Consider the following 13,965-nt stretch of genomic DNA (forward strand, 5'->3'; position numbering starts at 1 on the left):
ATGAAGGGAGAAAAGAATGAAGATGGAAATGGAGAGGAGCACGGCAACGTTGCTTCAACTGAAGAAGGTGCTGATAAAGCAAGTGAAGGAGACAGCAACAATGTGAAGGTGAAGGAAGACCGGCATTCCAGTGAACACAGAACCAGTGATCGGAAGGGGAAGGATCAGGAAAACAGGGATGCGAATGTGAAAGGCAAGAAGAATGAAGATGGAAAAGAAGAAGAAGGTGGAAATGTGGCTGCCAGTGAAAAAGAAGGCCGCGGTGATGGCAAGGACAAAGGCAGCCGTGGTGGAACTGAAGAGGAAGAAGACACCCGGGACGTTGGGAATAAGCGAGGGATCCTTTTAGTGGATCGCATACAGTGTCCTGTCGAGGACGTAGAGAGAGGTCGCTCAGTGGCAGCGGAGCTGATGGAGAGCTTCACGCGTGTCTTTACTGACAGCGTGAGCAATAGTTTCTACCCGGTGCCTCAAGAAGCCATCGGGGTGGGCAGTGCCTTTGAGGGTTGGAGTCCCCGTGAGCAGGATGTGGTGTACCGCATGCTGGTCCCACTGAATCCCCCGCCGGGACACGCCTTCCACCTGGAGCTGAACAGTGCCGGGCAGATGGCAGCAAGGACCTTCTGCGTCCGTGTGGAGCTGGTGTGCACGTGCGAGAGGGAGCAGCTGGGCGAGAAGCTGTTGTGCTTCCTGCACCACTCGCAGAAGGAGCTGCGGCGGAAGCAGAAGCCCAGCCTCCTAAAGACACTCTGCACCGGCTCCTACCTGGACGTGGAGAAAACCTCCCACTGGTTCTACAAGCTGGTGAGATGCTCGTGGCTGCATTTGCCTCAGTCGTACTCGTGGCACTTGGTGTTTCAGCCCTGCAGCCGGTCCTGCCAATTCCGGCTGAGCAAAGGCAAGGAGAGCCTGATGGTGGAGATGCTGTTTGGGGTGCGCCACGGGGACTCCGACATCTTTGTGGTCAGCCAGCCCACAGAGGCCCAGAAAGGCGGCTCCAGCAGCTCTGTCAGCAGCCGGCCCGCCAAGGCCGAGTCCATCGCAAGCACAGCGTGGCCTGAGACGTACGCTGTGGCAGAGGCAAAATTCTTCCAGCACGTGGCCAGGCAGGTGCCGTGTGAGAGCTTGCACCTGAAATGCCTGCAGCTCTTCACCTACATCCTGAGGGGCACAGGTTTTTCCAGCTCGACCTGGAAGACTGTGGTCATGCACGTGCTGACCACCGTACCGCTGTCCAAGTGGCGCAGGAGGGAATTTGAGCGGCGGCTGTGGGACATCATGGCATACCTGCGCCGCTGCCTGCAGTTGAAACGCCTGGAGCACTTTGTCCTGGGCAACAAGAGGCTTCCTGGGGAGATCAGCTTGCCGCCGGCAATGCGAACGGTCGAGCCGCTCAACCTCTTTGAGCACCTGGCCCGAGATCCGGCCGCCCACGCGGAGGCGATGCAAGCTTACGGTCAGCTGCGATTCCGCCTCTGGACGCTGCTCTCCAGCCACTGAGAGGAATTCCCTGCACAGAGCTGTGCTGGGGGGGCTCACACCCGAAGGCAGCCACGTGAGCACGGCATCATTCTTGCTTTTTTCACTGGCAATCCTGAAGCTGCTTTCCTGCTCCCATGGATGGAAGATGCTGTGGCACATGGATTCACCGTGCAGACACACATCTCTGCGTTGCCTTGCCCTTCGCCTTCCAGTCATGACGGTGCTGTTGCAATATTGCCCAAAGTCTGTAAGGCAGAAACTGGCTCCACCTGCACATCCTCACGGAAGACACTGATGCTGAGAGGTTGCCTGGCATGCCTGGAAGACCAAAACCGAGCCTGTTAGAAAATTAATGTAGTTTTTTCAGTGACCTGTATGTACTTTATAATGGTTTTGTAAAGATGTAGTTCATCTCAGTCTGTGGAAGTGAAGATAATAGTTTTAACTCACTTTACCATAGGAGAATAGGTAGTCCAAGTTTTCGTAATAGGAACTAGTTTCATCATCATCACGTCAAGAGGTCCTTTAGGATTGTTAGTGTGAGATTATTTCCCAGTTACCCTTAGTTTAGGCAATTGAGCTACTCTGGTATAGCTGCCCTTCAGTAATATCTACATATGTATGTTTGAAGAAATAATAAAAGGAGAGAAGTTTCTCAAATTGCCTGAAAAGTGTCCTTCTTTGTATTTAACCCAATGGTTCTTAGAGAATGTCCATCCATTGCAGCTACCTGAAAAAATGACAAAGTGACTCAAGCGGTGATTGTGTCCAGCAGTCACATCTCGGTATTGCATTTCTGCAACACTCTAGAGCCGGGCTATTAATTTTGTCTCATGAATGCAAGCAGAAGTCATGATGGTTGAAACAGCTAAAATATTAATTAATCCTCCCAGTGCTGCTTAAAACCTGCCCCTCCTCATTGAGAGCATGGGAAAGAAAGCTGCTGTGGCCCACGTCAGAGAGGGAAGTCCTCTGAGGGGCCAGGAACAAGCAGGCAAGAGTGAGGAGAGCAGGCAGGGACCTCCCAGAGGAGGATCGCTGCCAACAGCAGAACTCGCTGTTCCACTGAGAGGGAACTGTGCTCGCTGAGCTCCCTGCCTTTTGCTTCCTCTGCTGGGCAGGCACTGCTCCTGATGCCATGAAGATTTTTTGCCTTTTCTTTTATACCCCTATTATACCTTTTACAACTTCTGTATTCTTAGTGGGTTTTGCCTACATTCTTGGACTTGTTTGTCAAGCTAAGAGACCCAACATTTTAGAAGCTTCGTAGTTAGGGATCGGTGTGCCCCAGACCCCAAGGTCCTCTCCAGAACACATTCTGTAAACCAAGATAGAACCAACCGTCCAGGGGAAGGATCCTTGGGGAGGGGGGCTCACTTGAGCCTCTCATTGGGGAATCTTGGATAGATATGCTAATTAGTAAAACCTATAATGTTATACCTAATGTTGGGGACACAAACACACACACACACACTCGGTGGGGCGCATCTCGATGCATATGACCTGGACGTGTGCACCTAAGGATCCTTAAAATAAATACCAAGGTAAAATCTCTTTTCCCCTTCTAACCGGGTATGATTCTTGATTTTAAGACCAGGAAAAGGCATCACTCCCACCACAGCCCCTTTGGCCCAGCTTGTGGAAGGAGGAGAACACCCTCCTTGCTCCCTTCTCCCCAAACACACCCACCCACTTTGTTCCCCTCTCCTCTGCCCCCAGCTGCAGAGACCTGCCCTGTCCCTTGCCCCAGCTCCAGTCTCTCATCAGCCCCTTCCACAAGGACGTGTGCTCTCAGTGGGTAGGACTTGATCTCTGTGTGCCATTGAGCCTTACGGCCTGACCGCACAGCTTGTGTGGCCTCTGGGGCGATGCTTGGATTCGGGGAGAAGCACGGCCCCCATGGCTTCTTGTTGCACAATCCACCCAGGGCTAGATTGGCCAGGGCCAAAACTATTGCAGGTGGTCAAACTGTGGGTGTGGCTGTGAGTTTTGGTGCATGTGCAAGTGTGCTGTGTGTCTGAGGAGCATGCTGGGAGAGGGGAAGGGCAGAACCTACAACCTACAGTTGCTACTGAAACACTGTGGTGTAGCTCAGGTGCTGGTTTTAACTGGTCAGTAGTATGCAACCCCACTAGGATGGAAATTGAAAACAGTGTTCCATAAGAGCAAGCATGGCCAAATGATCTGGATGTCTTTCTGGCACTGAGCTGTTCTTTCAGGCCTTGAAAACAGGGGAGCTCTGATAAAGTAACTGAGCACCTGGTTGGTATTAACTCTCCTTTGCACTGTCAATTCCCCTTCTTTGGGAATACCTCACCCTGCGGGCTCTGTGTCTCTCCTAAGCCTGTTCGTATTGATGTGAGTGTGCTTTTCATGCCCATGCCATCTGGCACTGGTATTACACCAGAGTTGTTCCTGCCACTGCGGTTCAAGGTCTCTCCATTTCTGCATGAAAGTCTCGTCTCCTTTGTTACGGACACTGCACTCCTTAGGAAGCTGAGAAATACATTTGAACATAGTGGGAAAAATGTTGAAGTGGAAGTGTTGCGAAGATGTGTGGCCAGTTTCACAACATCTTTCCTGTGGAACTGCTGCAGGCTGAATGGAGCAAGTCCTGCTGTCAGATGTGCATTCGGAGAAAGCAGGTTTGAATGAAATGAGTCACAGCCAGAGAACTGTCAGCGCATATCAGTAGTATCAGATACAGGTTTCTGTAGCCAATTGTCCTTTGGATTTACTGAAGAAAACCCCTTCCCGGTTTAAATCCTGGACACTGAAATCCACAGAAAACTCACATTTGCTCCAAGCGTGAAGCCAAGTCACTTTCTTCCTGCTTCCTTCATCAGTGGAGCCCAAACTGAGTTAGAATTTAAAACTGTGTTGTTCTCTGTACAGCTGCTACCAGAGAGGATGAGCAGAAGTATCAGGACAACCTGCTGGTGTCTTCTCTGGCCATAGACATCTGGGCTGTAAGATGTACTGAAATAATTTATCTTGCCTCAGTGTTGCCGTGTTCATGTCCAGAGAATGGCCTGTTGTCAGAAGCCTTTCTGAAGACGCAGTTAGTTGAAAATTGCAGGTGCGGGTGCTTGCAACTACTCTAACATTTTGTGCATCCTTCTGAGGGAAGCATAGTCTGAAATGAAGAAGTGGCAGTATTTTGAAGGCAAGTGCAATAGAAGGAGGGTAACTTGTTTGGAAGGGTGGGGATAGCACTGCCTATCATTTCACAAAGCATTCTTTGAGAAGGGAAGAGCTGCGTGCCTTAAGGTGCTAATCATGATCAGCATGTTCCATTCTGAACACCTGGACATGCTTGCAAAATACAGGACATGCCTCCATCCAGGCTGGAAAGAAGGAGCCCACTGCTGCAGGGTGGAGTGGGTTCCTTTGTGCAAGTCAGCACAAGTCCCAAAGCCTTGAGGTGGATTGGAAGGTAGAGAGCTTCTAGACACAAGCTATTGCCAGAGTGTTTGGTTGGTGTTGCCTGTTCCTCAGAGTGTGGACTAATCTCCACTCTTCATTCCCCGTGACTGTTTCCTTCCTAAGGAAGATTCGCGCCTTTCTGATTGCAGGTCGTGTGCTTATGCAGCTAAAGGTAGCTGGGAGGCTGCTGAGCTGAGGTGAGCTGAGCTGGTAGGCTAAGTGGAGCAGTAAAAGTCATTCACAGTCAGTGAGTGAGTTGACCTCAGGTCCTTCAAATAATGCAGTCCAAGAAGATTTTGCCAGTATTTCCACTGGAAGCCTACCACAGGTCTCTTGCTTTTTCTGTGTTTGACTGGCTGGTAGATTGGGAGGGACAAGAGGGTGTGAAATGCTTGACCAGGGCATGAATGAAATGGCTTTTTTCTTTAGTTGGTCCTAGGCGTCTCAACCTGAAGTTCTAGGGAGAGAGAGTGGGAGTGGCAGAGTTTGTTTAAAGCTGCCTTTTCTCCAGGGTCAGCAAATGAATAGGCTCTTTACCACTCTGGGTCTGGTAGTGTGGGCTTTCTGAATAGCTTTAGCTACAGGTGAGTTTATAAAACACCTCCCTCAGAACAGACTGGAGGTTTTCTCTGTCTGCTTGACAGTCAGGTGACTGGAGGTCAGAAGAAATTTTTCCTCCCGTTCTGCATCTTATTTACTCATGTCCCAAAGGTGAGCACTGTGCTTGGCCATGAAGCTTGTCATCAGAAGACATTTAAAAGGAGCAGGGTGACATAGGCTGCTGAAACAGAGTAGCCTGTGAAATTCCTGACTCTCTCGTCTTTCTTTGTGGCGCTGCCTGTGAATGACTGATCAGTGGCTGCTGTGATCCTGTCTTCCTCTGCTTCCCTCCCTGCTGGGTACCACTTGGGACATGGAGCTGTTCAATGGCGACCTCATCTAGATGGCAGAATTTATAAGGAGCTGGTTGTTGGTTTTATATAGGATGGTTCAGAAAACTGTGTTTTCTGAGTGCACCCAGCTCTTGTGTCACGGCTGGACAAGGGAAGGGCGATCACTCAGACATTCTGTGTTTTGTCAGCCCTCAGCTGATAAAGAGTATTTCAGAGATCACCCAAGAGGAATTTGAGTAGCCCAAGGGAGCAAAAAGGGACCTCCTGCTGTGCTGTGCTGTGATCAGCATCAGAGAAACTCTTCCCAATAAACAGCACCATCGTAGCCAGTAGCAAGGATCTCCAGTCAGAAAAAAGCAAGGGAGGAGGTTTGTACTGAGGATGGCGTCTAAATGCAGACACGTCTACATCCCTATACAAAATAGAGTTCCTCTCGGAATGGCAAGAGAGAAGCCAGTTGCTGCAAGTGTCAGGAGGAGCACATCTTTATGTGGCATTGAGGGAGAGCACATTAGAGTGGAGTGATCTAAGCTTCAGGAGTTCTGTGTTTTGAGGACTTTTCTTTTTCCTTTTCCAAACTTGTATTTCTTGTTACAGTGGCTTGTCCATTTCTCAGCCAGGCTATTGATCAGCCACATCTAGCGTAAGAAGTAGTTTGGATGGTTTTTTGTGCTACTGTGCAAACCATCAGTTGGATGTATGTAATCTTTTGTCAAACAATAAACAGATCTTTGAAAGTGTTCCTAAATTCAGGAGAGAAACCCTCCCAAAAGGGTTTATCTCACAAAAGATGTGTGAGGCAGGACAGTATTGGTGTAAAAGAAGGGTAGGCCTTAACATTGGATGACGTTTAAACTTCCTGTGCATCATTCAAGCAGCCTCTAATTCTTGCTTTCTCACTAAACCTGTAACTAAAAATTAGCCTGTATTGTATGACAGGCTGTGGCCAAAGTAATAAATATTATTGTTAATAGTAAAGAACATCTGCCTGCAATCATCAGTAAAAGCCTGCACCTATATAGAGAGCGTATCGGGGTCCTGTCACCCATATTTATATTTGAGAAGGGTTTGTGTGGGAGGGTGCTTGTGCCTGCTTTGTACAGGGAAGCCCTGGGGTTCCCAGGTTCACGACTGATGGGTCTGCACTTTGTGTCTGTTGAGGCTCTGGGTGCCCAGGGCCATGATGAGTTCCCGGGCTGGGGATGGCGGGTGGGGCTGGCCTGTGATGCGCTCTGGGGCCTGTGACACCACAGGGGCCGTGTCACAATGGGGGCAGCTAGAAAAGGCCCCGTTGGTTGCCATTGCCCCCAGTAGAGCCTGGGCAAGCGGTGAGTGCACACAGGTGGTGGGGAGGCTGGGCTGGGGGAGGGCTGGGGCAGAAGCGCCGGCAGCCGGGGCGTGTGTTCTGTCCCTGCATGCAGGGCCCAGCCCCTGGCGGGAGCGCCTTGCTCCGGCTCGGTGCTCGCTGGGGCAGCGGTGCAGGCCTTGCCTCCTGCCAGCTGCCGGGGGCCCTCTCCTTCCTGCTGCCACATCCCTGTGGCTCCTGCCCCGCACCGGCTGCCTCCATTCCGGCCCTACTGAACCCCTTCTGTGTGTCCTCTTGCAGACCATGGCTTTATTGTCATTGCTCTTCGTGCTCGTGCAAAGCCTGATCCAGTACCCCCAGCCAGCTGGGGATGGGCTGGATGAGGCCACGCACCGGCGAATGCAGGAGCGGGAGGAGCTGCTCGACCGCGAGATGGCTCGGCTGCTGCAGGAGCTGGAGCAAGGGCCCCCGGAGCAGCAGGATGAGGGCTGGGGAGCTCTGCTCTTTGGTGCCCTGCAGCAGTGGCCATTCTGGGCTCTTGCTGGACTCCTGCTCCTCTTGGGCCTGTGGTTTAGCTGCAGGAGAAAGTGCCGTGAAGCCAACAGCAGCGGCAAGGACCAGAGCTCCTGCAAGACCCTAGGAGAGGAGAGAGGAAAAGAACAGCAAGAAGACACTATTGATTCAAAGGAAGATGGAGAAAACCATAATATGACCGTGGAGGCAGATGACAGCGGTAATGAAAATGAAGGAGAAGGCAGTCCTGTGGCTGCAAATGAAGGAGAGGAAGATGATGCCAGTGAAGGAAATGAAGATGTGAAGGTGAAGGAAGACCAAAATGTGAAGAATGAAGATGCCTGTGACTTAAAGAAAGATGAAGGACGGAGTGGTGGGAATGTGCCAGGAGGCAACACTGCTGAAGGAAAGGAAGAAGAACCTGGCAATGTTGCTCGAGATAAAGAAGGCCATGCTGAAGCAAATGAAGGAGAAAACAAGGATGTGCAGGTGGAACAAGACCATGATGCTGAAAAGAAAGAAGGAGGAGATGGAAATGAAGAAAAAACCATTGATGCAAATACGAAGGCAGGCAACAATGATGATGTAAAAGAAGGTCAATACGAGGGAGATGGAAAGGGAGAAAATGCGGATCTGAAGGTGGAGGAAAGCAGTGATGCCGGTGAGCAAAGAAGCAGTGATTGGACAGGACAGGAAGACAGCAGTGATGGTGGGAATGCAGTAGACCATTGCGGTTTTGCTGCAACTGAGGAAGAAAAGAATGACGTTGGAAACGAAGAAGGCAATGATGGAGACAAAGATGAGAAAGGCAGTGCTGCCGATATGAAGGGAGAAAAGAATGAAGATGGAAATGGAGAGGAGCACGGCAACGTTGCTTCAACTGAAGAAGGTGCTGATAAAGCAAGTGAAGGAGACAGCAACAATGTGAAGGTGAAGGAAGACCGGCATTCCAGTGAACACAGAACCAGTGATCAGAAGGGGAAGGATCAGGAAAACAGGGATGCGAATGTGAAAGGCAAGAAGAATGAAGATGGAAAAGAAGAAGAAGGTGGAAATGTGGCTGCCAGTGAAAAAGAAGGCCGCGGTGATGGCAAGGACAAAGGCAGCCGTGGTGGAACTGAAGAGGAAGAAGACACCCGGGACGTTGGGAATAAGCGAGGGATCCTTTTAGTGGATCGCATACAGTGTCCTGTCGAGGACGTAGAGAGAGGTCGCTCAGTGGCAGCGGAGCTGATGGAGAGCTTCACGCGTGTCTTTACTGACAGCGTGAGCAATAGTTTCTACCCGGTGCCTCAAGAAGCCATCGGGGTGGGCAGTGCCTTTGAGGGTTGGAGTCCCCGTGAGCAGGATGTGGTGTACCGCATGCTGGTCCCACTGAATCCCCCGCTGGGACACGCCTTCCACCTGGAGCTGAACAGTGCCGGGCAGATGGCAGCAAGGACCTTCTGCGTCCGTGTGGAGCTGGTGTGCACGTGCGAGAGGGAGCAGCTGGGCGAGAAGCTGTTGTGCTTCCTGCACCACTCGCAGAAGGAGCTGCGGCGGAAGCAGAAGCCCAGCCTCCTAAAGACACTCTGCACCGGCTCCTACCTGGACGTGGAGAAAACCTCCCACTGGTTCTACAAGCTGGTGAGATGCTCGTGGCTGCATTTGCCTCAGTCGTACTCGTGGCACTTGGTGTTTCAGCCCTGCAGCCGGTCCTGCCAATTCCGGCTGAGCAAAGGCAAGGAGAGCCTGATGGTGGAGATGCTGTTTGGGGTGCGCCACGGGGACTCCGACATCTTTGTGGTCAGCCAGCCCACAGAGGCCCAGAAAGGCGGCTCCAGCAGCTCTGTCAGCAGCCGGCCCGCCAAGGCCGAGTCCATCGCAAGCACAGCGTGGCCTGAGACGTACGCTGTGGCAGAGGCAAAATTCTTCCAGCACGTGGCCAGGCAGGTGCCGTGTGAGAGCTTGCACCTGAAATGCCTGCAGCTCTTCACCTACATCCTGAGGGGCACAGGTTTTTCCAGCTCGACCTGGAAGACTGTGGTCATGCACGTGCTGACCACCGTACCGCTGTCCAAGTGGCGCAGGAGGGAATTTGAGCGGCGGCTGTGGGACATCATGGCATACCTGCGCCGCTGCCTGCAGTTGAAACGCCTGGAGCACTTTGTCCTGGGCAACAAGAGGCTTCCTGCGGAGATCAGCTTGCCGCCGGCAATGCGAACGGTCGAGCCGCTCAACCTCTTTGAGCACCTGGCCCGAGATCCGGCCGCCCACGCGGAGGCGATGCAAGCTTACGGTCAGCTGCGATTCCGCCTCTGGATGCTGCTCTCCAGCCACTGAGAGGAATTCCCTGCACAGAGCTGTGCTGGGGGGGCTCACACCCGAAGGCAGCCACGTGAGCACGGCATCATTCTTGCTTTTTTCACTGGCAATCCTGAAGCTGCTTTCCTGCTCCCATGGATGGAAGATGCTGTGGCACATGGATTCACCGTGCAGACACACATCTCTGCGTTGCCTTGCCCTTCGCCTTCCAGTCATGACGGTGCTGTTGCAATATTGCCCAAAGTCTGTAAGGCAGAAACTGGCTCCACCTGCACATCCTCACGGAAGACACTGATGCTGAGAGGTTGCCTGGCATGCCTGGAAGACCAAAACCGAGCCTGTTAGAAAATTAATGTAGTTTTTTCAGTGACCTGTATGTACTTTATAATGGTTTTGTAAAGATGTAGTTCATCTCAGTCTGTGGAAGTGAAGATAATAGTTTTAACTCACTTTACCATAGGAGAATAGGTAGTCCAAGTTTTCGTAATAGGAACTAGTTTCATCATCATCACGTCAAGAGGTCCTTTAGGATTGTTAGTGTGAGATTATTTCCCAGTTACCCTTAGTTTAGGCAATTGAGCTACTCTGGTATAGCTGCCCTTCAGTAATATCTACATATGTATGTTTGAAGAAATAATAAAAGGAGAGAAGTTTCTCAAATTGCCTGAAAAGTGTCCTTCTTTGTATTTAACCCAATGGTTCTTAGAGAATGTCCATCCATTGCAGCTACCTGAAAAAATGACAAAGTGACTCAAGCGGTGATTGTGTCCAGCAGTCACATCTCGGTATTGCATTTCTGCAACACTCTAGAGCCGGGCTATTAATTTTGTCTCATGAATGCAAGCAGAAGTCATGATGGTTGAAACAGCTAAAATATTAATTAATCCTCCCAGTGCTGCTTAAAACCTGCCCCTCCTCATTGAGAGCATGGGAAAGAAAGCTGCTGTGGCCCACGTCAGAGAGGGAAGTCCTCTGAGGGGCCAGGAACAAGCAGGCAAGAGTGAGGAGAGCAGGCAGGGACCTCCCAGAGGAGGATCGCTGCCAACAGCAGAACTCGCTGTTCCACTGAGAGGGAACTGTGCTCGCTGAGCTCCCTGCCTTTTGCTTCCTCTGCTGGGCAGGCACTGCTCCTGATGCCATGAAGATTTTTTGCCTTTTCTTTTATACCCCTATTATACCTTTTACAACTTCTGTATTCTTAGTGGGTTTTGCCTACATTCTTGGACTTGTTTGTCAAGCTAAGAGACCCAACATTTTAGAAGCTTCGTAGTTAGGGATCGGTGTGCCCCAGACCCCAAGGTCCTCTCCAGAACACATTCTGTAAACCAAGATAGAACCAACCGTCCAGGGGAAGGATCCTTGGGGAGGGGGGCTCACTTGAGCCTCTCATTGGGGAATCTTGGATAGATATGCTAATTAGTAAAACCTATAATGTTATACCTAATGTTGGGGACACAAACACACACACACACACTCGGTGGGGCGCATCTCGATGCATATGACCTGGACGTGTGCACCTAAGGATCCTTAAAATAAATACCAAGGTAAAATCTCTTTTCCCCTTCTAACCGGGTATGATTCTTGATTTTAAGACCAGGAAAAGGCATCACTCCCACCACAGCCCCTTTGGCCCAGCTTGTGGAAGGAGGAGAACACCCTCCTTGCTCCCTTCTCCCCAAACACACCCACCCACTTTGTTCCCCTCTCCTCTGCCCCCAGCTGCAGAGACCTGCCCTGTCCCTTGCCCCAGCTCCAGTCTCTCATCAGCCCCTTCCACAAGGACGTGTGCTCTCAGTGGGTAGGACTTGATCTCTGTGTGCCATTGAGCCTTACGGCCTGACCGCACAGCTTGTGTGGCCTCTGGGGCGATGCTTGGATTCGGGGAGAAGCACGGCCCCCATGGCTTCTTGTTGCACAATCCACCCAGGGCTAGATTGGCCAGGGCCAAAACTATTGCAGGTGGTCAAACTGTGGGTGTGGCTGTGAGTTTTGGTGCATGTGCAAGTGTGCTGTGTGTCTGAGGAGCATGCTGGGAGAGGGGAAGGGCAGAACCTACAACCTACAGTTGCTACTGAAACACTGTGGTGTAGCTCAGGTGCTGGTTTTAACTGGTCAGTAGTATGCAACCCCACTAGGATGGAAATTGAAAACAGTGTTCCATAAGAGCAAGCATGGCCAAATGATCTGGATGTCTTTCTGGCACTGAGCTGTTCTTTCAGGCCTTGAAAACAGGGGAGCTCTGATAAAGTAACTGAGCACCTGGTTGGTATTAACTCTCCTTTGCACTGTCAATTCCCCTTCTTTGGGAATACCTCACCCTGCGGGCTCTGTGTCTCTCCTAAGCCTGTTCGTATTGATGTGAGTGTGCTTTTCATGCCCATGCCATCTGGCACTGGTATTACACCAGAGTTGTTCCTGCCACTGCGGTTCAAGGTCTCTCCATTTCTGCATGAAAGTCTCGTCTCCTTTGTTACGGACACTGCACTCCTTAGGAAGCTGAGAAATACATTTGAACATAGTGGGAAAAATGTTGAAGTGGAAGTGTTGCGAAGATGTGTGGCCAGTTTCACAACATCTTTCCTGTGGAACTGCTGCAGGCTGAATGGAGCAAGTCCTGCTGTCAGATGTGCATTCGGAGAAAGCAGGTTTGAATGAAATGAGTCACAGCCAGAGAACTGTCAGCGCATATCAGTAGTATCAGATACAGGTTTCTGTAGCCAATTGTCCTTTGGATTTACTGAAGAAAACCCCTTCCCGGTTTAAATCCTGGACACTGAAATCCACAGAAAACTCACATTTGCTCCAAGCGTGAAGCCAAGTCACTTTCTTCCTGCTTCCTTCATCAGTGGAGCCCAAACTGAGTTAGAATTTAAAACTGTGTTGTTCTCTGTACAGCTGCTACCAGAGAGGATGAGCAGAAGTATCAGGACAACCTGCTGGTGTCTTCTCTGGCCATAGACATCTGGGCTGTAAGATGTACTGAAATAATTTATCTTGCCTCAGCGTTGCCGTGTTCATGTCCAGAGAATGGCCTGTTGTCAGAAGCCTTTCTGAAGACGCAGTTAGTTGAAAATTGCAGGTGCGGGTGCTTGCAACTACTCTAACATTTTGTGCATCCTTCTGAGGGAAGCATAGTCTGAAATGAAGAAGTGGCAGTATTTTGAAGGCAAGTGCAATAGAAGGAGGGTAACTTGTTTGGAAGGGTGGGGATAGCACTGCCTATCATTTCACAAAGCATTCTTTGAGAAGGGAAGAGCTGCGTGCCTTAAGGTGCTAATCATGATCAGCATGTTCCATTCTGAACACCTGGACATGCTTGCAAAATACAGGACATGCCTCCATCCAGGCTGGAAAGAAGGAGCCCACTGCTGCAGGGTGGAGTGGGTTCCTTTGTGCAAGTCAGCACAAGTCCCAAAGCCTTGAGGTGGATTGGAAGGTAGAGAGCTTCTAGACACAAGCTATTGCCAGAGTGTTTGGTTGGTGTTGCCTGTTCCTCAGAGTGTGGACTAATCTCCACTCTTCATTCCCCGTGACTGTTTCCTTCCTAAGGAAGATTCGCGCCTTTCTGATTGCAGGTCGTGTGCTTATGCAGCTAAAGGTAGCTGGGAGGCTGCTGAGCTGAGGTGAGCTGAGCTGGTAGGCTAAGTGGAGCAGTAAAAGTCATTCACAGTCAGTGAGTGAGTTGACCTCAGGTCCTTCAAATAATGCAGTCCAAGAAGATTTTGCCAGTATTTCCACTGGAAGCCTACCACAGGTCTCTTGCTTTTTCTGTGTTTGACTGGCTGGTAGATTGGGAGGGACAAGAGGGTGTGAAATGCTTGACCAGGGCATGAATGAAATGGCTTTTTTCTTTAGTTGGTCCTAGGCGTCTCAACCTGAAGTTCTAGGGAGAGAGAGTGGGAGTAGCAGAGTTTGTTTAAAGCTGCCTTTTCTCCAGGGTCAGCAAATGAATAGGCTCTTTACCACTCTGGGTCTGGTAGTGTGGGCTTTCTGAATAGCTTTAGCTACAGGTGAGTTTATAAAACACCTCCCTCAGAACAG

At 50.6% G+C, this 13,965-nt stretch overlaps 2 protein-coding genes across 2 annotated transcripts; both read left to right on the plus strand.

The window, feature by feature from the left end:
• On the plus strand, window positions 1–1,500 carry LOC138104555 (inositol 1,4,5-trisphosphate receptor-interacting protein-like 1). Its single transcript, XM_069003842.1, has one exon. The coding sequence runs from the start codon at window positions 1–3 to the stop codon at window positions 1,498–1,500; it is 1,500 nt and encodes a 499-aa protein (XP_068859943.1).
• Window positions 1,501–8,442: 6,942 nt separating this feature from the next.
• LOC138104809 (inositol 1,4,5-trisphosphate receptor-interacting protein-like 1) lies at window positions 8,443–9,942 on the plus strand. The gene has a single exon (XM_069003998.1). The coding sequence runs from the start codon at window positions 8,443–8,445 to the stop codon at window positions 9,940–9,942; it is 1,500 nt and encodes a 499-aa protein (XP_068860099.1).
• The last annotated feature ends 4,023 nt before the right edge of the window (window positions 9,943–13,965 follow it).

The sequence above is a fragment of the Aphelocoma coerulescens genome, chromosome 1A, assembly GCF_041296385.1.
Source record: "Aphelocoma coerulescens isolate FSJ_1873_10779 chromosome 1A, UR_Acoe_1.0, whole genome shotgun sequence".
NCBI lineage: Eukaryota > Metazoa > Chordata > Aves > Passeriformes > Corvidae > Aphelocoma > Aphelocoma coerulescens.